The sequence below is a fragment of the Schistocerca piceifrons genome, chromosome 2, assembly GCF_021461385.2.
Source record: "Schistocerca piceifrons isolate TAMUIC-IGC-003096 chromosome 2, iqSchPice1.1, whole genome shotgun sequence".
Classification (NCBI taxonomy): domain Eukaryota; kingdom Metazoa; phylum Arthropoda; class Insecta; order Orthoptera; family Acrididae; genus Schistocerca; species Schistocerca piceifrons.
The window spans coordinates 84106092-84133697 of NC_060139.1; the positions used below are offsets into that span (position 1 = coordinate 84106092).

Consider the following 27606-nt stretch of genomic DNA (forward strand, 5'->3'; position numbering starts at 1 on the left):
ATCAAAAATATACTGGCATACTGGTGCATGTGTTGTCACTAATTTATGAAAATAATCCTCATAAAATAATACATTTAAACTTCTTATTAGTACACTGAACTTTAGGAGACAGTTTGCGTAACACAAGTTACTTGAAAAATTACTTTGCATTACTAGAGAAATCTGTAATTGGAAAAACTAATTCTGTAAATAGGTCTCATATGCTCTGAGTCCCAAAATATTCTTCGTGTTTACAACAGGTTTGTGATTGTTCACTAACAGCCTCTCCATTCACAATGGTGGCAAACATATCTCATTGTGTATTCACATTGTCTGATATGTTGTCTTCAGTGATGAGAATCATTTAGTGACATATGGTGCTGTTTTAATATAGCTCAACAGTAAAACAGTCAAAGTGATATACACTGTCGTCATCAGTGGATGAAAACATGCAGAATAGTTGATTGATACTTTGTTTCCAGCTAAAACAAATATATCAACAATTCAACCCTTGTTACAAAGTTTTATAAGGTTTTTGCATTTCCTATGTCAAGTTTTTTGAGCAACTCCTTACATTGGTTAACAAGCCCGTCTCAGACGCCAGTCACATTATGCATAATGCATCAGGAACAGATTTTTTCACAGCTAAATTTTTATGTAAAATTAAATGCAATGCAGTCTTTGATGTGCTTAACGCACTTCTATCTTACAGAATGCAACAATGTTTTTTGGAACAACTGATCTTGGTCGACCTGAACACAGTTCATAACCTATGTAAGCACCACAACAAAATTCTGAAAAACCAACTGTAGAAAGTCTTCTCTAAAGGCAATTGGTTCCCAAAAATTGAACAAAGCAATGTGAGATTACACTATTCAGCTGGCCTTTACAAAAATCATAAAAATTACTCAATGAAGGGCTTCATGTAAGATTTTCGTTTTCTCACAGCTCTGTTTTTCCCCCCTCATTGCAAACAAACTATGTGGCGAATTTCTGAGCTGCCATTGTTTTAAAAAATGATAAATTTTAAAACAACAATAACATCACATCTCAGCAGTGCCATCTTAAAAGATCTTAAAAGAATTTAAAAATGCAACCCTTGTAATGCCAGCAAAATGATTTGTAAGAATTCTGCTAACTATTTGTGAGCCCACAGTAGCTGGCTACGAACAACAGTTTCTTTCAATCTGTACTATCATGAAAAAGGATAGAAGATTCTGTGAGAAAAAAATTATAGCCTGGAAGTAACTGTAAACTATGTTGTGAATAATGTGTGATTCGCCATGAACACACCTTTAGAATCCTCTATCATATCACAGCCTTATATAAGAAATGTATTTAATCACTGAACTAAGTTTCAAAATTTTCAAGCACCTGTCAACATTACACACTACTCACAGTTTATCATCCCGTTTACGTTGCACCTTCCCATCTAGTTTCCACAGCTGCTGATCAACTTCATCTTCTTGCAGTGGCACCACTGGTGTTGTCAAGAGTGTAATATTCTGACTGGGAGTGGATGAAGATTTCTCAGGATAGTCATCAATCGGTTCATCGTGGGCCATACTGTTGCTGCTGCCAGGTGATGGCTCTGACCAAAGCAGTGCTCCATTAAGAGGACACATATAAACCATATCACCATGGCGCAATCCACTTGAGCGAATGGTTCTTGAACGGGAAGAAATAAGTTCATCCTTCCTCCCACGTTCACGATAAAGAGCAAATGTGTATCCACTCAAACCAAAAGCATCATGCACCTAAAAGAAAAGAATATTATGTTTGTAACAACTTGCACTCTGTTCAGAGAGAAGCATGAAATTATGTGTGAAGGCATAAAAGTGCTTAAACATTCAAAACACTTTGTCAATTATAAAATTAATGTTAAACTGCAGGATCACGACATGATAATTACATTTATTTGATACACAAACACAAATGTTGTATGTGAATGCCCTGAACAATACTGCACACACACACACACACACACACACACACACACACACACAGAGAGAGAGAGAGAGAGAGAGAGAGAGAGAGAGAGAGAGAACTGTCCCATAGTAGCCAAGCAGTATTTCTGTGCATTTAGTACAACATAAAACCACTTCACTTCAGTAGTTTGGAGGTAAAGTGCTAGACTACACTGGTCAATCCTAGGATTTTTTATCTGTCACTTATCACTTCTTTCACCTCTGGCAATGTTTGTTGGTCTGAAAAATGGTGTGTTGCATCATGGTTTGGAATCCACATTAAATTGTTGGTCTCCATATATCTGGCTGGGTTAGTCAGTTCAAGGGTTGGAAAAAGACATCATGCCACCTCCAACAGGACCATACCTAGTAAATCACTGTGGTGTTCAAAATAATCTTTGGATTGATGACTGCTTTACCTATTTAAAGGCTTTCATGGCATTTTGTACACTACTGAAATGGTGAGTACCAAGATATTACAATGAACATGCATCACATTAAAAGGATCTTACAATTAATGGTGTACCTGTTAAACACAGATAAACAAACAGTGCTCATGGGCAACAGTGATTTCTTGTGTGGAGTGACAGAAGAGCAGTGGACAAAGGGGAATACAGGGAGTTCCCCTAGCACAGATCATTGTGACGAGTTAAATATGTGTGCAAGAGTGAAACCCCAAACCCCGATTCCTCTGCACGAAGTTCTCTTCCTATTCAGCCACTCATTGACTGACTACAAGTTTCAACCCGCAACTGCCTAAGCTTTAATCTACAAAAAAAGGTCAACAGGGACACTCTCAAGACACTATGAGATCTCTAGAGAATGGATATATGAGTGATTTCACATGTGGAATGACAGAAGAGCAGTGGACAACTGATCACAAATGTTCAACATAGCATATAACCTGCCAACAGTAAGAGGAGCGAGTTTGACTTATCCTAGAACCATATGTGGCTTTCATCCTACATACCAGCCCTCTGGAGCATCTAACTGAAAAGTTGATACACACAAAACTTGTAAAGATCTGTGTGACATTACAGAAGGTTCATTTACATCAGCACATGGCATTCAGTTAAAAACTACAAATATGTAACATTCCTGTCCAACCACACATACAAGTCGGAACTCTTTGGGGGCTAGAAAGACTAATGCGTATTTTTTTAATACAAATTATATCAGTAACAGAATGGTGAGACATTCATGATGTTTTCGTGCAAGAATTTTCAGGAAAAAATAAATTTCCTGTGAACACATCTGAAAAAAATTCCAAAAAGAGTTTTAAAGATTTACTACTGCTGATGGAGCTTTTGTGCGTAAAGCTCTAATACAAGGCAAAGAGAGAACTTATGCAAACTGCAGCAATAACAATATTGTCCTATAGTCCACATGAATGAAGAACAGAACTTGAGACAACATGAAATCTGCCACAATACAACCCTGAAATGCGCCATAGCTTTTTCACTGCAGTTATGAAAATATGCCATACAACAATGATTTTTCTTTAATAGTGTTATGCACTTTGCAACAAGCCACAGCACTCTTTGTAGATGCAAAAATTGCAATTACTTTTTGTCTATAATCTTCTCTAATTTCTCTTTTAAAATAATGGTGAAACAATCTCAGTTTCCTCAACATTTTTATTAATGCTACTTTTAGAAGCTATTACTACATTATTTGGTACACAGTCATCCGAGGTATGTTCTAATTCAGACCATAGTTCCTCTAAGTGTGGCATTTGAACTGAAAGTTCCTGTTTCCTCTACCAAGTATTATCTTAACAAAAATGCAGCATCTGTCACACACTGCAGCATTGCTACATCATCTGTCAGCTGCCCCTCTGGTTAAGGTGAGCAGGCTTTGTTGTGTTACATATTACTCTGGAAGACAAATGATACTCTGCAAACAAAAAACTATATATGAGTTATTATACACGACAGCATAACTATTTCACATTTATTTTTTTATCTGCATATGGACAACCGTACTAAGGGAAACTGCACCTACATGTGGGGAACCATACCAAGGGACAATGTGTGTCTACAAGACGGCATGGCGATTGCAGTAACTTTGCAAGAGGAGGAGTCTGAATCACCAGCCTGTATTGGAGAAGCATGTTGTTCTTGGAATAAAAACATGGAACAATGACAGAGGATGTAATGTGACTCAAACAAATGAACTTTTGATCGAACAGTCATTCTAAATTTTTTGACCTATGTAAAAACTTGTATGTACTGGTTTCGAGTTGGATGTTCTGAGTGGAAGTATGCTGTTATTGGAAGATTATTGTACTTGATTGTGGACAATATATACAGAATACAGATTGTGGACAATATATAGGGAATACACAGTCTGTTCAAAAAGTTCTGAGGCTGATTGTATTTCTGCATTATAAGCAATGTTAGTGCACTAACTATGGTGGTAGCTTGAAATAACAACTGCAAACAAACTATGTGCATTTGACTAGCCAACTGTGAGAAGGAGTGTTGCGTAGTCAAGGTGTGGCCATAGTGTGTCACAAATCACAATGTAGTAACGAACCAAGCATCTCGAAACCAAGCGTCCAAGACATTCTCCCAGCGTGTGTGAAGTTTGCCCACATACCTTGACTCCCAAACAAAAAACACTGTATGGATGGCTGCCACAACTCGAATGAAATGAAAAACGTCGACAACTCTTCTCTGGTAAAAAGAATCAAAGACGATGTGACTTGGTGCTATCAATAAGAATGTAGCACAAAATGATGAGATACAGAATGGGTCTCTCATGAGTCAGCAAGACTGAAGAAGATGAGAATGTGACACACAAGTTGAATAATGTCCCAAAGACAGACTTTTTGACACTTTCATATGGTTGCATGAATGTTTTGCGCATTGCACTCTGGTTGGGGAAGACTTTGTCAAACACCGATGCATTAAAATCACCATCTTAACATTTCTCCCTCTTTTTATTAAATCAATTACAAAAGTTTTGAGACTGATGAGGTATATATAGGAAAGACAGCCACATAATTACTCACAGAAGGTAATAGTTATTGTATTACATTTCCTTCTAGCAAGAACTGATTAACGAGGAGACGAAGTCTTTTATTGCCACTTGCAAGGTAACGGCCACATAAAGCAAAACAACAATAAAAGCAGGATAATATTAAATCTCCACTAAATCAGGCACATCAAAACCAAGCCAGAACACTACATTATGGCAATCTAGTGCAGGATGCAGGGGTATTACTGAAGGAAAGTCAGAACTTAAAAACAGTGGTAAGAACAATTAGTAAGTGGAATTATTTGAGAGAAATAAATTGTTTTGAGTAAACATGTATTGTGACATAATAAGGTGACCCTTGAAAACCCAATAAATAATTGAATGACAAGAAGTGAGCATATAAATATGAGGGTCATTCCAAAAGTAATGCCTCCTATTTTTTTGTGGGGACTCTGGATGTCCGAGCCAGATATCATTGGTGTAGTGCTAATGCTTGAACCTTCCTATTTCATTTGCAGGTGGTTCTGTTGTTCTGCGATAGTTGACACCAGCGGAGGAGTGTCCCAAAACGGAGTTTGATATGGACACGGCGTGTGATTGAATTCACCACTGCTTAAGATATTGTGTCAATTAAAATCCATTGGTGCTTGCTAAAGGTGTATGGAAATGACACCACAGACATGAGCAATATGAGGCGGTGGTACGGCATTTTCAAGGTGATGAAACAGCTCTGCACAAGAGGCCCAGTCGACCCTGCACAGCTGTCATCCCTCGCAATGAAGAGTGTCTGGATCAACTCATCCATGCTGATTGGTGGATAACGATAGAGAATTGTGTGCAAAGCTGAATGATGGCTGTAATGCCTTGGAAACAATGTTGGAATATCTTGGTTATTGCAAAGTCTGTGCGAGATGGGTCCCACATTTGTTTCAGGAGAACAAAAAACCCATCGAATGGAAATTTGCTGCGGGATCACAGAAAGGGACTGCTGTGTACAATAATCCATTGATCACAAGAGAAGCTGTTCAGAGGAGATTACAAAAAATAAACAGTTGGGGGGAGGTGGGGTCACATAAAGGGGTTGTACTAAACAAAGGGAAGAAATTGTTAGGATGACTGTCGAACAAGAGTGCAATTTAAGAAAACAGAGACATGAAACAAAAGTAAAAGTGACACAATTCAGAATTGGGGACCTAGTTCTTGTCAAGATTAGTGAAAGATCTAGAGCAATTAGTAAAAAAACCAATAAGTTATTTGACATTTACATTGGGCCATTTGTAGTGATTTCGAATCCTCATCCAAAAGCTTACAAATTAGTTTATCCTAAAACAAGAAAAATATTTGGGTTAAGGAATGTAGTACAACTTAAAGCTTAGGGATAAAACTAAATTAAACTAAACTAAACTCCAACCGAACAGGCTATGAAGGCCCAACAGTACCAATTAGCCGCCGTGTCATCCTCAGCCTACAAGCATCACTGGATGTGGATATGGAGGGGCATGTGGTCAGTACACCGCTCCCCTGATCGTATATCAGGTTAAAAGTAAGTTGTAATATGATGTGAAAAAGAAAAGTTAGAAGTCTTTTACATACTATTTCCTGAATACATAAAGTGTGATAAATGATTTTTATTTTATAACAACATCATTACACCCTTAAGGAAATATGTTTTCTTTGTACATTAAGAGTATGGAAATCTCTACGGACCCAGCCCTGTACAATTTGCTTTTTAATTTAGCCTTCTGATGGTACAGCTATTCTCAGACCATTCTTTTACTTTATCCTTACTGCTGATGTCTGACTAGCGAACGTCAATTATCTTTATACTAATACTGTGGAATTACGGGCATTTTGCATATTTGGAAGGAAAAAGTTGAAGTCACATAGAAAAGTCTTTCAATGACAAATGATTAGATTAGATTTGATTTGATTAATACTTGTTCCATAGAGATCATGAATACGACACTTCGTAATGATGTGGAACGTGTCAGGTTCATAAAAGATGTATGTACAAGATATTACATTACAGAAAATATTGCATGACACTAATGTTCAAGTCCCCCCCCCCCCCCTTTCCCTTAATTTATATCTAAAAATTCAACCAATGAGTAGAAGGAGTTGTCACCTAGAAATTTTTTTAATTTATTTTTAAATGTTGGTTGGCTATCTGTCAGGCTTTTGATGCTGTTTGGTAGGTGACCAAAGACTTTTGTGGCAGCATAATTTACCCCTTTCTGTGCCAAAATCAGATTTAACCCTGCATAGTGAAGATCATCCTTTCTCCTGGTGTTATAGCTATGCACACTGCTATTACTTTTGAACTGGGTTGGATTATTAACAACAAATTTCATAAGTGAATATATATACTGTGAGGATCCCTAGATCCTTAAATAGACGTCTGCAGGATGACCGTGGGCTCCAGCAATTATTCTGATTACACGTTTTTGAGCAATGAATACTTTTCTACTCAACGATGAATTACCCCAGAATATGATGCCATACGAAAGCAGTGAATGAAAGTAGGCATAGTAAGCTAATTTACTGACATTCTTATCACCAAAATTTGCAATAACCCTAATAGCATACATAGCTGAACTCAGACGTTTCAGCAGACCATCAATGTGATGCTTCCAGTTTAACCTCTCATCAATGGACACACCTAAAAATTTTGAAATTTCTACCTTAGCTACAGACTTCTGTTCAAAGTCTATATTTATTACTGGAGTTGTGCCATTTACTGTACGGAACTGTATATACTGTGTTTTATCAAAATTTAAAGAGAGTCCGTTTGCTGAGAACCACTTAATAATTTTGTGAAAAAACATCATTTACAATGAAATCACTTAGTTCTTGGTTTTTGGATGTTATTACTATACTTGTATCATCAGCAAAAAGAACTAACTTTGCATCTTCATCAATGTGGAATGGTAAGCCATTAATGTATATCAAGAACAGTAAAAGACTTAAGACCGAACCCTGTGGGACCCCGTACTTGATAGCCCCCCAGTTTGATGAATCAGCTGTTGTTTTAACATTACATAAACCACTTATTTCAACTTTCTGCATTCTTCCAGTTAAGTATGAATTAAACCATTTGCGCACTGCCTCCCTCAAACCATAATGATTTAGCTTACCTAAAAGAATTCCATGATTTACACAATCAAAGGCCTTTGAGAGATCACAAAAAATACCAATGGGTGATGTCCGGTTATTCAGAGCATTTAATATTTGATCAAGAAATGTTAACCTTACAAAGGGTCTCAATCTGTGTACTGAAACAATACTTTCTTTCTGTATTAATTTCATCATATTTGTGTTCTGTGAGTTCATCACCTACACAACCAGATACTGAAAGTTATGTCACAGGTTACGTTACATGTATGAGATGCATTTTGTTTGGCACTGGAAGAGTTTGTTGAAGGAGTGGACTGTACACACTAACCTATACTTACACACGATTTAAAACTAAACTGTGATGAGTTATTTTGGAATGAACACTTAACTACGCACACAGAATTTCATATTTGAAATCAGTCAGTTGCACAAGCAATCTTAAGAAAGAAGCCACACACATGAATTACTATTGATTCTATGCTACTAGTAGAGGGGAAATGGAGTTAATGATACAGACTATGATTGTGATGAATATTACTTTACACTACTGTTCTTACCATCAAGCTACTGAGTGTCTTGACATACCGTTAGGAAGAAGTCATTAGGGTTTGTCAACAGAGTCTCAAACATGCTCACATTAATGAGTTCTACATTGTTCCTGCTACACACCCTACTAAAAGTGAACATATATACTGAACATATATATACCCTATTATGTTACTGAAAATATCTCACTGATAAAAAATGAATTATCTATGTTTTATGGTGCATACACAGAATCTATTCAATGACATATTGAGTAATACACAGAAAAGGTTGTCTGAGTAATGTGAGTCACAGCAGTTTGTGCAGCCATTTAGCCAATACTCTTGTCACTCACTCACAAAACACACACACACACACACACATTTTTACTTTCTTGTATTTATGAATTGTTGCTGTTCAGGTATTGTAAGATCAACGATCAAAGAGCAAGATGATTAGAGAGTTTTGTTGTGTATTATAGTATTTTGTTACATTTGCATTTTACATTTTATTATGGAATAGCCACAAGGCCTCAGTGGTATACGAGGTGGAATCCAAAATTTTCAGTACTGGTGCTGCCATTTGGAAAGTAGTAGTAGTAGTAGATCTTTGCACAGCTAGGTGGCGAGAGCTACATATCTGATAAGTCAGTGTGCGAAGTGGCATTCAGCTGGGAGGACGTGTTGCGTGTCCACAGTGACTTCCATAATACTCTGTGTTTGATGTGTGGCGATTTTATGATGGATCCGCGAACAGAACAGCGCGTGTGTATCAAATTCTGTGTGAATCTCCAACCTTCTTGTCACGGGTTATCACCGGCGACGAGAGCTGGATTTACGGTTATGACGCAGAGACAAAGTGACAATCGTTCCATTGGAAGAGCCTGGACTCTCCAAGACCCAAAAAAGTGAGACAGGTGAAGAGCAAAGTGAAGACCACGATCATAGTTTACTTTGCTACCAACAGAATTGTGCGCAAAGAATTTGTCCCACCCAACCAAACAGTGAATACCGTGTATTACTGTGATGTTTTGCAACGGCTCCATGAAAATGTGCGGCGACGACGGCCCGAACTTTGGCATCAAGGGAACTGGCTGCTGCATCACGACAACTTGCCCTGTCACGCGTACTTCTTCACCAGGACCTTTTTGGCAAAAAACAACCCACTGTACTCGCCAGATTTGGCACCTTGTGACTTTGTGCTATTCCCAAAACATAAACTCAAGTTGAAAAGTTGTTGGTTCGACACTCTAGAGAGGATTCAAGAAGCATCACTGGCAGTGATAAACACCCTCAAAGAACAGGACTTCCAGAAAACATTTGACCAATGGCAGAAGCACTGGGACCGGTGTGTACGTGCAGGTGGGAACTACTTTGAGGGTGATGGTGACCATTAGTCCAAAGGTAAGGTTTCCAGCAGATGGCAGCACCAGTGCCGAAAATTTTGGATAGCACCTCGTACTTGTAAACTTACACTTGAGTTGAGGTTTGTTGAGAGACACATTTGTATACATGAATTTCACTTACACTGCATTCTGCAAGATGTGTAATTGTAATACTTGTGTGAATAATTTATAGGAGATCACAGAGCTGTTGAAATGAAAATTTATTACTGAGTCATGATGTTTACACTTTCAGCATTTTATGTCAAAAGAATATTTGTATTACACACACAATGACAGCTGCTTGCACAGAACATTTAAAATAATTTGAATGGGGGTCACTCTGGATGAGCTGTGGTAAAGGATAGTTCTTTGCTTACTGTAAATTGCTGAACAGAATTTGTATATAAGCTATCACTTGTAGAGACACTTCTGACTGGTTTAATAATTGAAGACATTGGTGCAAGAAGAGGATAACTCTCATTTTTAAGGAGGCACAAACAATTAATTTAAAAAATTCTAGACACAGTATTTCATCCTATCATTTATACAGGGTGAGTAAATGTCTGAAGGTTACTTTATACGCACCAAAGCGAGAAGCATAACTTTTTCCTTTTACATAGCATTAAAAAATTGGTTTACTGATAAGAATGGAGCTATTCCCTTTTTGCACCAAGGTCTTCAGTTGTTAATCATATAATTTCTACATTGAACATATTAATTTGTATTGCTACTTATGGTAAAGAAAACACATTAAGTTGCAGACAGACCCAATTAAAAGACACTTACACAAAGGTTTAGGCCACAGCCTTCATCAGCAAAAGAGAAATACACACCGTTCATACACACACGCAAACACACCTCATGCACACATGACTACCAACTCCGGCAGCTCATGCAAGAATGCAACTATTGCAAGGGATGGAAGCAGCAACCGGGAGGGAGGAGGGAAGGGAAAGGGATAGTAGTGTACGGCTAGAGGAAGACAGGAATGTTGTCTGGTGGAGCAGGCAGGGACTAGAACGTCAAGAGGCTCAGAGTCAGGAGGTTGTGTGGCAGGTAGGTGGGGAAAAAGGGGGTAAAAAAGAGAGAGGAGTGGGAAATATGGACAGGTGCATTGGCAGAGGGTGGCTAATAAAGACGGTGGGAGACAAGAATGGGGAGGAGAAGACAGAGAGGGAGGAAACCGTTGAGTGGAGGCTGCAGGGACAGTATGTTACTGTAGGTTGAGGATGGAATAACTACAGGAGCAGAGAATGTGTTGTAAGGAAAACTGCCATCTGTGCAGTTTAAAAAAGCTGGTGGTGGAGGGAAAGACTGAGAAGTAAAGGGGTCATTGAAATCAAGCATGTTGTGCCATAGGGTGGTCTACATTGCTCTTGGCCACAGTTTGGCAGGGCTATTCATCACAGTGGACAGTTGGTTGGTAGTCAAGACAATATAAAAGAACGAGAAATGATTGCAGCAAAGGTGGTAAATGGCATAGCTGCTTTCACAGGTGGCCAAGCCCCTGGTGGGTGGGATAAACCTGTGATAGGACTGGAACAGGAAGTGCTGGGTGAGTGGACTGGGCAGGGCTAACACTTGGGTCTTCCACAGTGATATTATTCTTGTGGCAAGGGTTTGGGATTGTGAGTGGCACAGGGATGGAGGAGGTTGGATGGATGATGGAGTACAACCTTAGGAGGAGTGGAAAGGATTTCAGGTAGGATGTCTCTCATTTCAGGGCATGATGATATGTAATCAAAGCCCTGGAGAAGAATGTGGTTTAGCTGATCCAGTCTAGGGTGGTAGTGGATGATGAATGGAGCACACTTCTTTGCGGCTGTTTCTTGGGGGTGTGTGGGAAATGACTGGGAAGATCTGTTTGAGGACTAGGCCTGGGGGATTGTGCCTGTCTGTGAAGGTTTTGGTAAGACCCTCAGCGTACTGAGTAAAAGAGTCCTTGTCAGTGTAAACAAGCAATCCCCCCAGTGGCCAGGCTGTACGGGAGGGATTTTTTGTTGTGAAATGGATGACGGCTGTCAAAATGCGGGTGGGTGGTGAGTTTAATGTGGACAGAAGTGCAGATGGAGCCGTCAGACAGGACGTGTCAATGTCTAGGAAGGTGGCATGCCTGTTTAAGGAGGACCAGGTGAAGCAGACAGGAGAGAAGGTGTTGAGATTTTGAAGGGATGAAGGTAGGGGTGTCTTTGCCCTGAGCCCAGATCATGATAATATTGTCAATGAATCTGAACCAGAGTAGGACTTGGCATTGTGGGAGGCTAGGAAGGTCTCGTGTAGATAGCTCATAAACAGGTTGGCATAGGAGGTTGCCATGCGGGTGCCCATGGCTGTATGTATGTCTCCCCTTCAAAGGAGATGTGGATGTAGGTTAGGATAAAGTAAGTAAGGTGTGTCAGGAATGAGGTAGTGGGTTTGGAGTCTGAAGGACATGGGGAAATATAGTGTTGATAGTGTTCAATAGTGATAAGACAATGGGCATGAGGGATGTTGGCACATGGGGAGGTGGCATCAATGTGATGAGTAGGCAATGAGGGCAATGCTGCTCTCTGCCAACACACCTGCCCATATTTCCCCACTACTTTTTTCCCCACCTACGTAGCACACAGCCTCCTGACTGAGTCTCTTTGTTCCTCCTCCCCCCCCCTTTACACTATTATCCCTTTCCTTTACCTCCCCCCTCCAGATTGCTGCTTCCATCCTATGTGATAGTTGCATTCTGGCCCTAGCTGCCAGAGTTAGTGGCCATGTGTGCGTGAGGTGTGCTTCCTTGTGTGTATGAATGGTGTATGTTTCTCTTTTGCTGAAGAAGTCTGTGGTCTAGAGCTTTGTGTAAGTGTCTTTTAACTGCGTCTGTCTGCAACTTAAACTGTCTTCTCTATGGTAAATAGTAATCTACCTTTTCCTACATCACTGATATTCCTGCCCAGAGTTTCCATTGTTTGAATATACAATCATGTAAAGAAACGGAAAATAACTTATGTCAATGAAAACACAAACTAATTACCATGCTGCCAACATGCTACTTAAACTTTTTCTGTTCTGGAGGTGATGACTGAGAGTGTACATATTACCCACAAATGCCATTTTCAGAAGTTATGCACCAATACTGGTAAAACTGAAAAACCTTACGTAACTAGAAGGTTTGTGGTATGATATTGGTGTAATGATAACGCAATTTGAGACTGTTTATATTAAACACTACACCTGGGTACTTGAGCATGAACCTTATATAACTGCTCCCTGTTCTGTTTCTTTGCACACTATGTTGTGTATGGTGGAGTGACTAAAAATGTGACTAAAACTCATTTTGAAACTTCCTGGCAGATTAAAACTGTGTGCCGGACCGAGACTCGAACTCGGGACCTTTAACTTTCGCGGGCAAGTGCTCTACCAACTGAGCTATCCAAGCACGAGTAACACCCCGTCCTAACAGCTTTACTTCTGCCAGTACCTCGTCTCCTACCTTCGAAACTTTGATGGGAATACTGATTCTGGACTATATGGCCTTTGAATGGAACCTTTTGGCTTTCCTCTTACATTATTTGTGTGTATGCCAGTACTAACTAGAAAGATTGACAAAATTATAAAATCTACATTGGAGCTAAAGACTAAGATTGAACAGTTAGTACAAAAAATGCTGAATTAAATGTACAGATGGATGCTCAAGAGGTTAGGTTTGAAAAGCCTCTTGCTGAGATAAATTCTCAAACAACTGCTATAGCAAATGCCAAGCCACATAAAACAAATGCTAAAATATACCAACAAGTTAGTAAATTAGGACAATATGTCAGGGATTACCACAGGGAAAAATTGAAATAAATAAGAAAATATCAAAATTTCAATCCCTTATACTAAATTTAAGAGGGGAAATACAATCAGATATAGATAAACAGTGTGATTTATTGAAACTGAAGTAACTGAACAACTACAATGTAGAGAATTAATACAGATATAAGGCACATTAAAGAACTTACTAAACAAGAATTTATAGAGATTCATAAACAACTGTCAGGCTTAATGTTAAAGTAAAAGTAAAGATTCAGACGAAGCAGAAACTTCACGTTGGACTTAGAGCAGCAATGGGGAAATGTGATAGTGGTTTAACTACACACAAATTTCAGCAAAATATTTTGTCAGGTATTGTCTGTGTTTACGAAGACAGTAACTTGTTCACGAAAGAACAGTTACTGTTGATGACCGTGCAGCTTTTCCCTGGAATAAATGATGACTAACTGACAACCTCAGCTGCTGACATGTGTTGTTGATATACCTCGATGTGGACAGCTGAAAATGTGTGCCCCGACCGGGACTCGAACCCGGGATCTCCTGCTTACATGGCAGGCGCTCTATCCATCTGAGCCACCAAGGACACAGATGAATAGCACGACTGCAGGGACTTATCCCTTGCACGCTTCCCGTGAGACTCACATTCCCAACTGTCCACATTTCTATATATGTATTCGAGTCCCGGTCGGGGCACACATTTTCAGCTGTCCACATCGAGGTATATCAACAACACCTGTCAGTAGCTGAGGTCGTCAGTTAGTCATCATTTATTGTCTGTGTACCGTCTATTTGGGAAAAAAAAATTAAATTTAGTACACTACAGCTGAACTGGTAGGAAAAACATGTAAATGATTTTTGTGGATAGTTTAGAACTAAATGGAATACTTTTTTGACAGTCTAACAGTGTTTGACACTGACTTATAATTAATGTTTTATTTTAGAATTTATGTAGTAAGAAATTAACATAGCAATGAGTGACAGAACTGCTGATAAGAGCAGAAGAGTAAGGCTCGCTTATCTATTTAATTCCAGGTGCTATGGTATGAACAAAGAGAAGAGCAGATACCTTTTGAAGACAAATAAAAAGAAAAGGTAGGATATCTCGGACTTGTGTTGAGCATAAGGAGGTTTTTCTTGCATTTGCAATTTCCAGTTATGTATTAAGCTTAATGTTCCTACAAAGAGTGAGGAAATATGATTTGGTAATAGATGGGTTGATATGTGTATCCAGAGATGAACACTGGGATATACTTTTGACAACAATGGTACGATATGGTTATAGTAATGTGCTACAAGTCCTCTGGCGGTGCACACTCTTTGTGAACATGTGGACTGACACCTAAAAGGTCATGAGTTGATTATTTTATTTTTTTTCATATTTCACTTTCTGCACAATGAGCCTCCTCTCCTGCTGTCCTGTATGCCTTAATTATGTTTTCTATAAGTATCTTGATCGGAGGGAATAATCATATGGCGACCTGCCATATGTAATGTAATCAGGTGTTACACCATATTTCTTGAATATATATACTTTCAACATACATTCTGATATGAACTGATTCCAGTATGCAAACAATTATCCAAGTGGGATTTGGAAAACTCACAGTACTATTACTTTCCGCAATTTTACTGTATCACAAATAAGAGTACAACTGTTTCTTGAAATATTGCAACAATGGGCCAAAATGATATATTGTTGCAGAAGAAGCTGAGAAGCACTGTGGTGTAGTGGTTATGATACTAAACTGTTGCATGGAGGGTCACAAGTTCAAAACTCACCTGGACTGTACAATTTTAATTTCTATATTCGGTTCGAGTGCATTCTAGAAGTATCCACAAATGTCAAGAATCATTGTACTGGAATGTTCTGTAGCTGTATATATACTATATGTGCTCTGGCCGGAGGCAATTCGCTCCGCGCTCTTGTATGTGCAAGTGCTGAATAAACCTTTGTTAAGTGAAGTTACTGTTTGTCATTCATCTAATTACATCTTCTTCTACGTGACATTATTCTGGTGGAGACGTTGGGCATTGGAACTTGTGAGAGCGCACATTATCGATGACACAGTGGCTCCCATCAGGCCACGACAGAGCCGCCAGAGCGAGAAACGAGTGTTTGGTAAGCCACCTCCTTTGTTGATGGACTACATTTTCTAAGGACTCTCCCAATGAATCTCAACCTGGCACCGGCCTTACCAACAATTAATTTTAAATGATCATTCCACTTCAAATCATTCTGTACGCATACTCCCATATATTTTACAGAAGTAACTGTTACCAGTGTTTGTTCCGCTATCATATAATCATACAATAAAGGATCCTTCTTTCTATGTATTCGCAATGCATTACATTTGTCTATGTTAAGGGTCAGTTGCCACTCCCTGCACCAAGTGCCTATCTGCTGCAGATCTTCCTGCATTTCGCTGCAATTTTCTAATGCTGCAACTTCTCTGTATACTACAGCATCATCTGCTAAAAGCCACATGGCACTTCCGACACTATCTACTAGGTCATTTATATATATTATGTAAAGCAATGGTCCCACAACACTCCCCTGTGGCACCCCAGAGGTTACTTTATCGTCTGTAGATGTCTCTCCATTGAGAACAACATGCTGTATTCTGTTTGCTAAAAGCTCTTCAATCCAGCCATGCAGCTGGTCTGATATTCCATAGGCTCTTACTTTGTTTATCAGGCGACAGTGCGGAACTGTATCGAATGCCTTCCGGAAGTCAAGCAAAATGGCATCTACCTGGGAGCCTGTATCTAATATTTTCTGGGTCTCATGAACAAATAAAGTGAGTTGGGTCCCACACGATCGCAGTTCCCGGAATCCATGTAGATTCCTACATAGTAGATTCTGGGTTTCCATGATGACATGATACATGGCAAAAAACATGTTCTAAAATTCTACAACAGATCGATGTCAGAGATATAGGCCTATAGTTTTGTGCATCTGCTCGACGACCCTTTTTGAAAACTGGGACTACCTGTGCTCTTTTCCAATCATTTGGAACCTTCCGTTCCTCTAGAGACTTGCGGTACATGGCTGTTAGAAGAGGGGCAAGTTCTTTCTCGTACTCTGTGTAGAATCGAATTGGTATCCCGTCAGGTCCAGTGGACTTTCCTCTGTTAAGTGATTTCAGTTGCTTTTCTATTCCTTGGACACTTATTTCGATGTCAGCCATTTTTTTTTGTGCAAGGATTTAGAGAAGGAACTGCAGTGCGGTCTTCCTCTGTGAAACGGCTTTGGAAAAAGGTGTTTAGTATTCCAGCTTTACACGTGTCATCCTCTGTTTCAATGCCATCATCATCCCAGAGTGTCTGTATACGCTGTTTCAATCCACTTACTGATTTAACGGAAGACCAGAAGTTCCTAGGATTTTCTGTCAAGTCGGTACATAGAATTTTACTTTCAAATTCACTGAACGCTTCACGCATAGCCCTCCTTATGCTACTTTGACATTGTTTAGCTTCTGTGTGTCTGAGAGGTTTTGGCTGCGTTTAAACTTGCAGTGAAGCTCTCTTCGCTTTCGCAGTAGTTTCCTAACTTTGTTGTTGAACCACGGTGGGTTTTTCCCATCCCTCACAGTTTTACTCAGCACATACCTGTCTAAAATGCATTTATGATTGCCTTGAACTTTTTCCATAAACACTCAACATTGCAGTGTCGGAACAGAAATTTTCATTTTGATCTGTTAGGTAGTCTGAAATCTGCCTTCTATTACTCTTGCTAAACAGATAAACCTTCCTCCCTTTTTTATATTCCTATTTGCTTCCATATTCAGGGATACTGCAACGGCCTTATGATCACTGATTCCCTGTTCTGCATTTACAGAGTGGAAAAGTTCGGGTCTGTTTGTTATCAGTAGGTCCAAGATGTTATCTCCACGAGTCGGCTCTCTGTTTAATTGCTCGAGGTAATTTTCGGATAGTGCACTCAGTATAAAGTCACTCGATGCTCTGTCCCTACCACCCCTCCTAAACATCTGAGTGTCCCAGTCTATACCTGGTAAATTGAAATCTCCATCTAAGACTATAACATGCTGAGGAAGTTTATGTGAAATGTATTCCAGATTTTCTCTCAGTTTTTCTGCCACTAATGCTGCTGAGTCAATAAAAGGAGCCAATTATTAACCTAGCTTGGTTGTTGGGTACAACCTCCACCCATAATAATTCACAGGAACTATCCACTTCTATTTCACTACAGGATAAACTACTACTAACAGCGACAAACACGCCACCACCAGTTGCATGCAATCTATCCTTTCTAAACACCGTCTGTGCCTTTGTAAAAATTTTGGCAGAATTTATCTCTGGCTTCAGCCAGCTTTCCATACCTATAACGATTTCAGCTTCGGTGCTTTCTATCAGCGCCTTGAAGTTCCGGTACTTAACCAACGCAGCTTCGACAGTTTACAATTACAATACAGATTGCTGCTTGGTCCCCACATGTCCTGACTTTGCCCCGCACCCTTTGAGGCTGTTGCCCTTTCTGTATTTGCCCGAGGCCATCCCGCTAGCGACACTTGCAGTCTTCACCATATCAGACAGCCGCCGGAAGCCAGAGAGGATTTCCTCTGATCCATAGCGACACACATCATTGGTGCCGACATGAGCGACCACCTGCAGATGGGTGCACCCTGTACCCTTCACGGCATTCGGAAGGACCCTTTCCACATCTGGAATGACTCCCCCCAGTATGCACATGGAGTGCACATTGGTTTCCTTCCCCTCCCTTGCAGCCATATCCCTAAGGGCCCCATTACACACCTGACGCTGGAGGTCCCAACTACCAGTAAGCCCACCCTCTGCGACCGCCCGGATCTTGCAGACTGAGGGGCAACCTCTGGAACAGGACAAGCAGTCATGTCCCGCCGAAGATCAGTATCAGCCAGAGACAGAGCCTGAAACTGGTTCGTTAGACAAACTGGAGAGGCCTTCTGTTCAGCCCTCTGGAATGTCTTTCGCCCCCTGCCACACCTCGTGATGACCTCCCACTCTATCATGGGGGAGGGGTCAGCCTCAATGTGGGCAGTATCCCGGGCAGCCACAGGTGTAGCCCAATCGGGGGATGTGTGGGACGAGCTGGCCATCCCCGAGAAACCCCTGTCTGGACCCTCACAGTGATGCCCATTGGCAACAGCCTCAAGCTGTGTGACCGAAGCCAACACTGCCTAAAGCTGGGAGCGAAGGGATGCCAACTCAGCCCGTATCCGAACGCAGCAGTCACAGTTCCACCAGCTGGATTCAATTTAACCCATTTCATTGTGGGTCATCAACCTTGATGCCGCCCACTTCGACCAGGGGCTCTCCCCATAGACGCCACCCAGCCTCAGCAAGGGCCACCTGCAGGTATGGCCACTGCCGGGAATCATGGTGCCCCAGAAAGGATGGGCATAAGCAGGGAGGTCTCAGCTCTGGCATCAGCAGTGCGATCCCTGTGTTGTCAGGGGGCTATCACCAAGAGGGTACTTGGCAGCCCCACCATGACGGACTGGCTACCGCGCTGGATTTTGGGTGCTGAAATGGTCCAGAATTGCCGTGGGCATGAAGGATGGTACAGTGCAGGAGATAAGAAGTAGGCAACCCATAAGACGTTGGGTGCAAAGCCCGCTACATGACAATAAGTAGCATGCAAGGTCTTGGGGCTCGATAGGCAAACAAAAAACACCACATAAGGCATCCTCCCCAATTGGCACACACTATCAACAGAAATTTGGAAAAGGTGGAGGTCAAACCCAAAAGGGAACCATCACAAAAAAGCCGAAATGTTGGAGACTCCTTTTAATCACCTCTTACGAGAGGCAGGAATACTGCGGGCTTATTCTAACCCCTGGATCCACAGGGGGAGGGGGGGGGGGGGGTGCTGTATTAGAAACCATACCAGACATCCTTTAAGGAAAACTGAGGAGCCTCGTACAATTAGTACTATTTTCACTATATAGAAGTTATTAATTTTATAAAGCAACAGTAAGCAGAGATTTATATAAGGAATTTATTGATAATGTATAAAGCATTGTTAACTTGCAGTAGCTTAACATATTAATTAATCAAAGTAGTTGTATTTATCACAAGATCATTCTTCTAAGTTGGAGGATATGTGTTGTTACATATCACTCCAGAAGAGCGAGGTGTATATGTATTTTTACTGACAAACGATACTCACGAACGAAAAACTATAAAGTGATTATTATACAGGGTGTCATATGAGGAATGGCCAGTATTCAGGGGTGTGAGAGGAGCACTCATTTAAAGCAAAAATTTCATATGGACATAAAATGCCACACATCAATGAACATGCAGACATCATGTATGTTTCCGCAACCTGTGAAGGAACAGCAACACACTGTTGAATGGTGCGGTATAGTCCCGCTACCAGCACACAGTGACTTTCTGCAACTATCAGTGTCCTACAAAAACGTGCATGGTGAACACTACACATGGAAAACTTATGCCAATTTCACAAATAACATGTTAAAAATTTTGACATTTGGGACAATGCCACATGACTTGAATTTAGTCACTGGTTAAATGACGATAATCATCTGCTTTCATTTATATTATTCACTGATGAAGCCACATTTACACCAAATGAAACCGACAACACATATAATAATCATGGATAGTGGTAGTAAAATCCACGCGGTACAGTGTAAACCAATTTCCAAGTTCGTTCTTCAATCAATATTTGGTGCGGCATGATTGGTAACATGCTTATAGGTCCAGACATCTCTGAAACCATCTGCAATAGGGCATATGTCCATACGAAGCTTTTTGCTTTAAATTGTCGTTCCTCCACATCCCTGAATATTTACCATTACTCCTGGGACACCCTTTATGGGAGAGCATAACTACTGCACGGATTTGTTGTTTTGTTAGCATTTCCGAGGGACGAGATATGTCTACAAGATGGGATGGCAACTGCAGTAACTACGTTAGTGCAAGACCTTGAATCACCCGCCTACACTGGAGAAGCACAATGTTCCTGTGTAAATGCATGGAACAATGACAATGGATGTAACGTGACTCAAACAAATGAACCTTTGACTGAACATTCACTCTGAATCCTTTGTTCTGCATAAAACTTGTATGCAATGGTTTCAAATTGAATATTCTGATTGGGAGGCTCATGTTATTTGAAAATTATTCTACATGGCTATGGACAATATAATGAATATACTGGGGTGTCTCTCCTAACAAGAGAACCTCCCCATCGCACCCCCCTCAGATTTAATTTTAAGTTGGCACAGTGGATAGGCCTTGAAAAACTGAACACAGATCAATCGAGAAAACAGGAAGAAGTTGTGTGGAACTATGAAAAAATAAGCAAAATATACAAACTGAGTAGTCCATGCGCAAGATAGGCAACAACAAGGATGATGTTAGCTCAGGTGCGCCGTGGTCGGTTAGCGTGAGCAGCTGCGGAACGAGTGGTCCTTGGTTCAAGTCTTCTCTCGGGTGTAAAGTTTATTTTTTTTAATTTTCAGACAATTATCAAAGTTAAGGCACTCACACATAATCAACTTCGCTCTCCAAAATTCCAGGACATGTTCAGATTTGCTTGGACATATGCAGGATTTGACGGTCTACACACGGAAAAATTTGAAAACGTTAAAAACATATGTTTTGACAGAGCACAGGGAAAACTGTGCGACTGTGAAACTGTTGCATTCATTCGTTGCAGTTTATGTGACAAACTCTTATGTTCTCATCACTTTTTTGGGAGTGATTATCACATCCACAAGAAAACCTAAATCGGGCAAGGTAGAAGGATCTTTTTACTCATTCACCAAGTGTACAAGTTAGGTGGGTCGGCAACATATTCCTGTCATGTGACGCACATGCGGTCACCAGTGTCGTATAGAATATACCAGACGTGTTTTCCTGTGGAGGAATCGGTTGACCTATGACCTTGCGATCAAATTTTTCGGTTCCCATTGGAGAGGCACGTCCTTTCGTCTATTAATCACACGGTTTTGCGGTGCGGTAGCAAAACACAGACACTAAACTTATTACAGTGAACAGAGACGTCAATGAACGAACGGACAGATCATAACTTTGTGAAAATAAAAAATTAAACTTTTCACTCGAGGGAAGACTTGAATCAACGACCTCTCGTTACGCAGCTGCTCACGCTAGCCGCGGGACCACGGCGCTTCTGAAGTCACAGTCTCCTTGATGTTGCTTATCTTGCACATGAACTACTCAATTTGTATATTTTGCTTATTTTTTCATAGTTCCACACAACTTCTTCCTAGAGTGGTTTAAAATTAGCCTAGCGTGATATTCATTTTATCAGTACATGTTAACAGGGACAATAAAACATGAAGAATAACCAGTACTCAAGCAGCAACTCAAGATGCCACCCTGTCCCACATTGTCTGCTACTGCCAAGCAGCAGCAAGACTCAGTTGCTGCTGAACTAGTGGTTATTCTTCGCGTTTTGCTACCCCTCTTAATACACACCTCTAAACTGAATATCACACTAGGTAAAATTACTCTATCAAATGGGCACATAAGATTACGCTTTAAAAATAATTTTGATTGTAACAGGAAATATACTGACACTTTCCATCAGCATGAGCATTGCATGAAAGATGTGATAAGCAGTATTGTTTGGACTGCCTCCAGCTACTCATTGCAAAAACAAAATTGCAAATATCTGGTGCAACATCATTGAAAATGCATCTGACAATTCTTAGTAGGGACACACTGTAAGACAATGATTTGGGTTGAGGGGGCACTCGACATCATGGTCATCAGTGCCCCGATGAAAAGTCAAACTGCAAATCTCATGGGTGGGGATGAAGGCTGTCCCCACATGCGGAGTAGTTTATAACGTACTAAAGTCTGCCACCCTTCCCCACCAGTTTAGGGATGAGGCCTGACCGTTCACAAAATTTCACCTATCTTTTAACACTGGTATCTGTATCTACGAGGATGGTGGGCAGATCTCCAGCGAGACTGAGGGCTGCCCTAATATCAGTATACAGGACACATGTAGCCACAATAAGCTGAACTGAAAGCGGCACGCCACAAACTTCACAGAATGGTGGATCCTTCCGCCAGAAGAGGAAGCCATCTGTGAAAGGGCCATGCCCGATGTGCAGTCTGGTAATCAAAACCTCCTTCCAGTGGTGAGGCTGACATGAAGTCCACCAAGGATTTGTGGTCGATTCGAGTGTCTGCAGTTTGTTGTCTGTCACCTGCAACCATTCAGTCTCCAACTGACGCATGATGCATCTGTCAGAAAATGTGTGCAATGGGATGGGACATTGATGGACAGCACTGTCCCAACACGCTTCTTTGGCAGCTTTATCAGCCATGTCATTACCCTTTATCCCAATGTGGCCAGGTACCCAGCAAAAGATCACCTCCTTGCCATGGAGTTGGAGCCACAGTAAGGAGTCATGGATGAGCTGAATCAGCAGGTCTACCGGATACATTTGGTGAAGTGTCTGCAACACACTAAGAGGGTCGGAACAGGCAAGGAAACTTGTATGGTGATGTCTGTGAACCCTCTCCAGTGCCATCAGAATGCCATATAACTCTGCATCATAAATTGTAAATTGCTCTGGAAGACACACTTTAAAAACCCAATCAGGGAAAACCACAGAACAACTGAGAGCATTCCCCTGCTTTGATCCATCTATATAAATAATGATAAAACTATGGACCATACTAAAAACAGACGAAAACAAAGTTGAAACAACCTTATTTTGAGTACAACTTTTTGTGTACTGTGTCAAGCTTAAAATCAGTTTGGGCCTTTGAAGACACCAAGGCGGCAGTGTGTTCCATCCCTGGGTGTGTATTTTCACGCTCAAGAGATCCAGATCTTTGGGACAGTCTGTGGCACGTACACCAAATGGCTGAATCACTTGGGGCCGATTCCTGAACACTTGTTCGAAGGTGGGTTGGATCACTGAACTAAATGCCAGTGACTGAGGTGACACTGAGATTTTCAGCGCCTGTCAAGCCATAAGGATATGTTGGCAAATCCAGAGTGGTGGTCCACAGCCTTTGCACACAGACTCTGAACTGGGCTGGTCCGAAAGGCTCCAGTCGATATACGAATGCCCTCATGGTGGACAGCATATAACATCCAGAAGTAGGAAGGATGGGCCAATCCGTAAACCACGCAGCCATAGTCTAAGTATGATAGAACAAATGCCCCATAAAACTGCAGGAGGCAAGACCTGTCAGCTCCCCATGTTTTTCTGCCAAGGCATTTCAAAATGTTCAACAACCGGAAGTCTTTTGTTCGTAGGTCTTTCAGGTGTGGAAGCCATGTTAATTTTGAGTCAAGTAATAAACCCAAAAAGTGCACAGTGTCTTGAAAACATAAAATATGGTCCCCCGTTCTAAGCTCTGGTTGGTTAAAACTCCGATGAGTACGATTAAAATTGACACACATAGTCTTCTCAGGTGAGAACTGAAAACCAGTTGTCTGGGCCCAGGTTTCCAGCCTCCTAATGGTCAGCTGTAGCTGCCTCGTCGTCGATTGAGATCAGAGGAAGAGTAGAAGATTGCAAAGTCATCAACAAATAAAGAGCATTTGACAGGGCTCCTGACTGCAGAGGAAATACCATTGATAGTGATGGCAAACAATGTGACACTGAGGACACTGCCCTGGGGCACACCATTCTCCAGAATATAGCAATCAGACATGGCATGACCAATGCGATAATGAAAATGCTGGTCCTCGAGAAAGGATTGGATCAGAAGCGGCAGATGCCCACATAGTTCCCATTCATGAAGTTTGCGAAGGATGTTGTACCTCCAAGTAGTATCATATGCTTTTTTGAGGTCGGAACGGTAGCGCCTGAAACTGCACTGGTAGCAGCTCTGGTGCCCTCAGGACTCGGGCAGCCAGATGAGGCAGAGGTTGACCATGCATTCAAGAATCACACCCATACAACTGGTAAGGGCGATACTCCGATAACTGTCAGGTGTGCTACAGTCCTTGTCTGGTTTCCAGAAGGTATTAATATTGCCTCCTTACAAGTTGTCAGGTACTGTCAATCAGACCAGACCTGATTAAAACAAGAGAGCAGCTGACCTTTTGCTTCAAGGCACAGATGACGAAGCATGGTACAACGGATCTCATCAGGTCTGGGAGCAGTGTCTCTGGCTGCAGATAAAGCTGATTCCAGTTCCCACATGGAGAATGGAAGGTTGTAGACTTCCTCATTACGTGAGAAGAAATTGAGCTTCCTCATCTCTGCAGTCCGACGGAATACCTGAACAGCAGGAGCTTGTCTGGATGACTTAGTAACAGTAAAGAAGTGTTCAGCTAAAACATGAGTCATGTCTTCTGGCCTGTCCACCAAGACCCCACTATTTGACAAGACCGTAGGGGGATGACGATTACCCTTGCCTGAAATCCATCTTAGTGATTCCCAAATGTGCGCAGTGGAAGTGGACCGATTAATGGAAGTCGTGAATTCCCTCCAGGAAGCCCTCTTCCATTCTTTGATCACTCGCCTTGCATGTGCTCTCACAGACATGAAAGCTTGAAGATTGTCTGTAGTTGGACACTATTTGAAGTTCCACAGAGCTGTCCGTCTGGCCCTGACGGCCAATCGACAGTCGTCATTCCACCAAGGTACAGGCCATTGTTGAGGTGGTTAGTAGACCTGAGGATGGACTCTGAGGCAGCCCTTTGGCTCTCATGAGTGATATGGGTCACCGCCTCCTGTGCACGATTCTTTTGTTCAAAAATAGCCTGTCGACTGTATTGTAACCAATTTGCCCTTTGTATCATCTACCTGCGTGGTCTCCTGTTGGCCACCGTCCTAGTCAGCAGACGGATCCACAATGGAAAGTGATCACTAGATTGTAATCTGGAGGCACTTCCCACTGAACCGAGTCTGCAATAGGTGGGGAACAAAAACAAAGGTCAATAGCTGAAGAAGACCCTGTAGCTGTGGAAAAGTGAGTCATCTGACTCCCGTTCAGAAAGCAGATATTCTCAGAATGGATGAGTCACTCGATCATCCGACCCCTGGAGCAAGTAGTAGTCAAGAGCCACAGCACATTGTGAGCATTGAAGTCCCCCACAAGGAGGAATAGATGTGGGAGTGCCTGGAAGAGATCAGCCAGTGCGTCTGCATCCAAAGTGTCATTAGGGGCAGGTACAAAGAACACGCTGTGATAGAAAAGGGTGCGAGAACACAGCAATTGCTTGCATGGTTGTGGTAAGAGGGACAGGAGAGCAGTGGCATCTGTCATCAAGGAAACTAGCCACTCCACCTTTAGCCCTGTCTCCGGTAGTGTCATACTTCCTGTATATGTGGTAACCTCGTAATGCAGGTGTGTTGGTGACTTTAAGATGTGTTTTTCGTATGCAGACGCAGAAAGGTTTATCCTGGACCAGCGGCTGCAATTCTTCCAAATGTAAACAATATCCATTCAAATTCCATTGCAACACAGAAGTCCCTGTGGAAGCCATTGGTTAGTGACAGTGGTTCTTTTCTTTCTCCCTCGGAGGCAGTGATTTACCAGGGAGGTCAGGGGAGATGTTAGCCCGTTCTATGCTCTCTGGTCCCTTCGTTTGGAAGTTCATATCCTGAAGAGCATAGTCTCCACCAGAAAGTGAGAGAGCTCGTCGGTCCGAAGGTTTACCTACCGCTTGCTTGGACTTAGAAATACTTTTCGAAGGACGTTTTTCTTTACTGACAGGAGGAGGCAGTTGCCTGGGTTGCGGGGTTGGCTTAGTTGGCTTCTGATGTTGGGGAGTGGTATGTGGTTTAGGTGGTAAGCCTGCTTTCTGAACGGGAGTCAGATGACTGCTGACAGCTTCCGAACGACATCAGTTGCAAGTGGAGTGTTTCCCCCACAGGTACATCAACAAGTGCATGTGCTCGTACTTGAATCTGCAGTCTGAGTTTGTGTGGAAGAATAACACTTGGTGATCAGTGTCTTAAGGGCTGATGCAAAAAAAGTATCAAAAACCAATTGTTGAATGGCTTTCAAAGCCTTTTTAGCTTAACCACAGGGTATGCATCTCTTTACTTTCAACTCTTGAATTTTCCTTTCCTTGTTGTAAATCCCACACTTTCTACTCCACACTGGGTGATCCCCAGAGCACTTTACACATTTCAGAAGAAGTGTACAATAAGTCCCCGACTCATAAGCAGAGCCCCCACAATTGCCACACGTAGCCTTCCCATTACATCCCACAGTAGGATCCTTTATTGTATGATTATATGATAGCGGAACAAACACTGGTAGCAGTTACTTCTGTAAAATATCTGGGAGTATGCGTGCGGAACAATTTGAAGTGGAATGATCATATAAAATTAATTGTTGGTAAGGCGGGTACCAGGTTGAGATTCATTGGGAGAGTGCTTAGAAAATGTAGTCCATCAACAAAGGAGGTGGCTTACAAAACACTCGTTCGACCTATACTTGAGTATTGCTCATCAGTGTGGGATCCGTACCAGATCGGTCTGACGGAGGAGATAGAGAAGATCCAAAGCAGAGCGGCGCGTTTCGTCACAGGGTTATTTGGTAACCGTGATAGCGTTACGGAGATGTTTAATAAACTCAAGTGGCAGACTCTGCAAGAGAGGCGCTCTGCATCGCGGTGTAGCTTGCTCGCCAGGTTTCGAGAGGGTGCGTTTCTGGATGAGGTATCGAATATATTGCTTCCCCCTACTTATACCTCCCGAGGAGATCACGAATGTAAAATTAGAGAGATTAGAGCGCGCACGGAGGCTTTCAGATAGTCGTTCTTCCCGCGAACCATACGCGACTGGAACAGGAAAGGGAGGTAATGACAGTGGCACGTAAAGTGCCCTCCGCCCCACACCGTTGGGTGGCTTGCGGAGTATCAATGTAGATGTAGATGTAGATGTA

The 27606-nt window shown here is 41.6% G+C and overlaps 1 protein-coding gene and 1 non-coding gene across 2 annotated transcripts in view; both read right to left on the reverse strand.

Annotated features, from left to right (window-relative positions):
* Window positions 1–27606, reverse strand: part of LOC124777500 (nuclear protein localization protein 4 homolog) — a 244756-nt gene that overhangs the window by 185952 nt on the left and 31198 nt on the right. The window contains exon 3 of the mRNA XM_047252942.1: window positions 1378–1736. Coding sequence (XP_047108898.1) covers window positions 1378–1736 — 359 coding nt within the window. The remainder of the gene's footprint in view (window positions 1–1377; window positions 1737–27606) is intronic.
* On the reverse strand, window positions 14250–14323 carry Trnat-ugu. The gene has a single exon. It is a non-coding gene; the product is annotated as a tRNA-Thr (tRNA).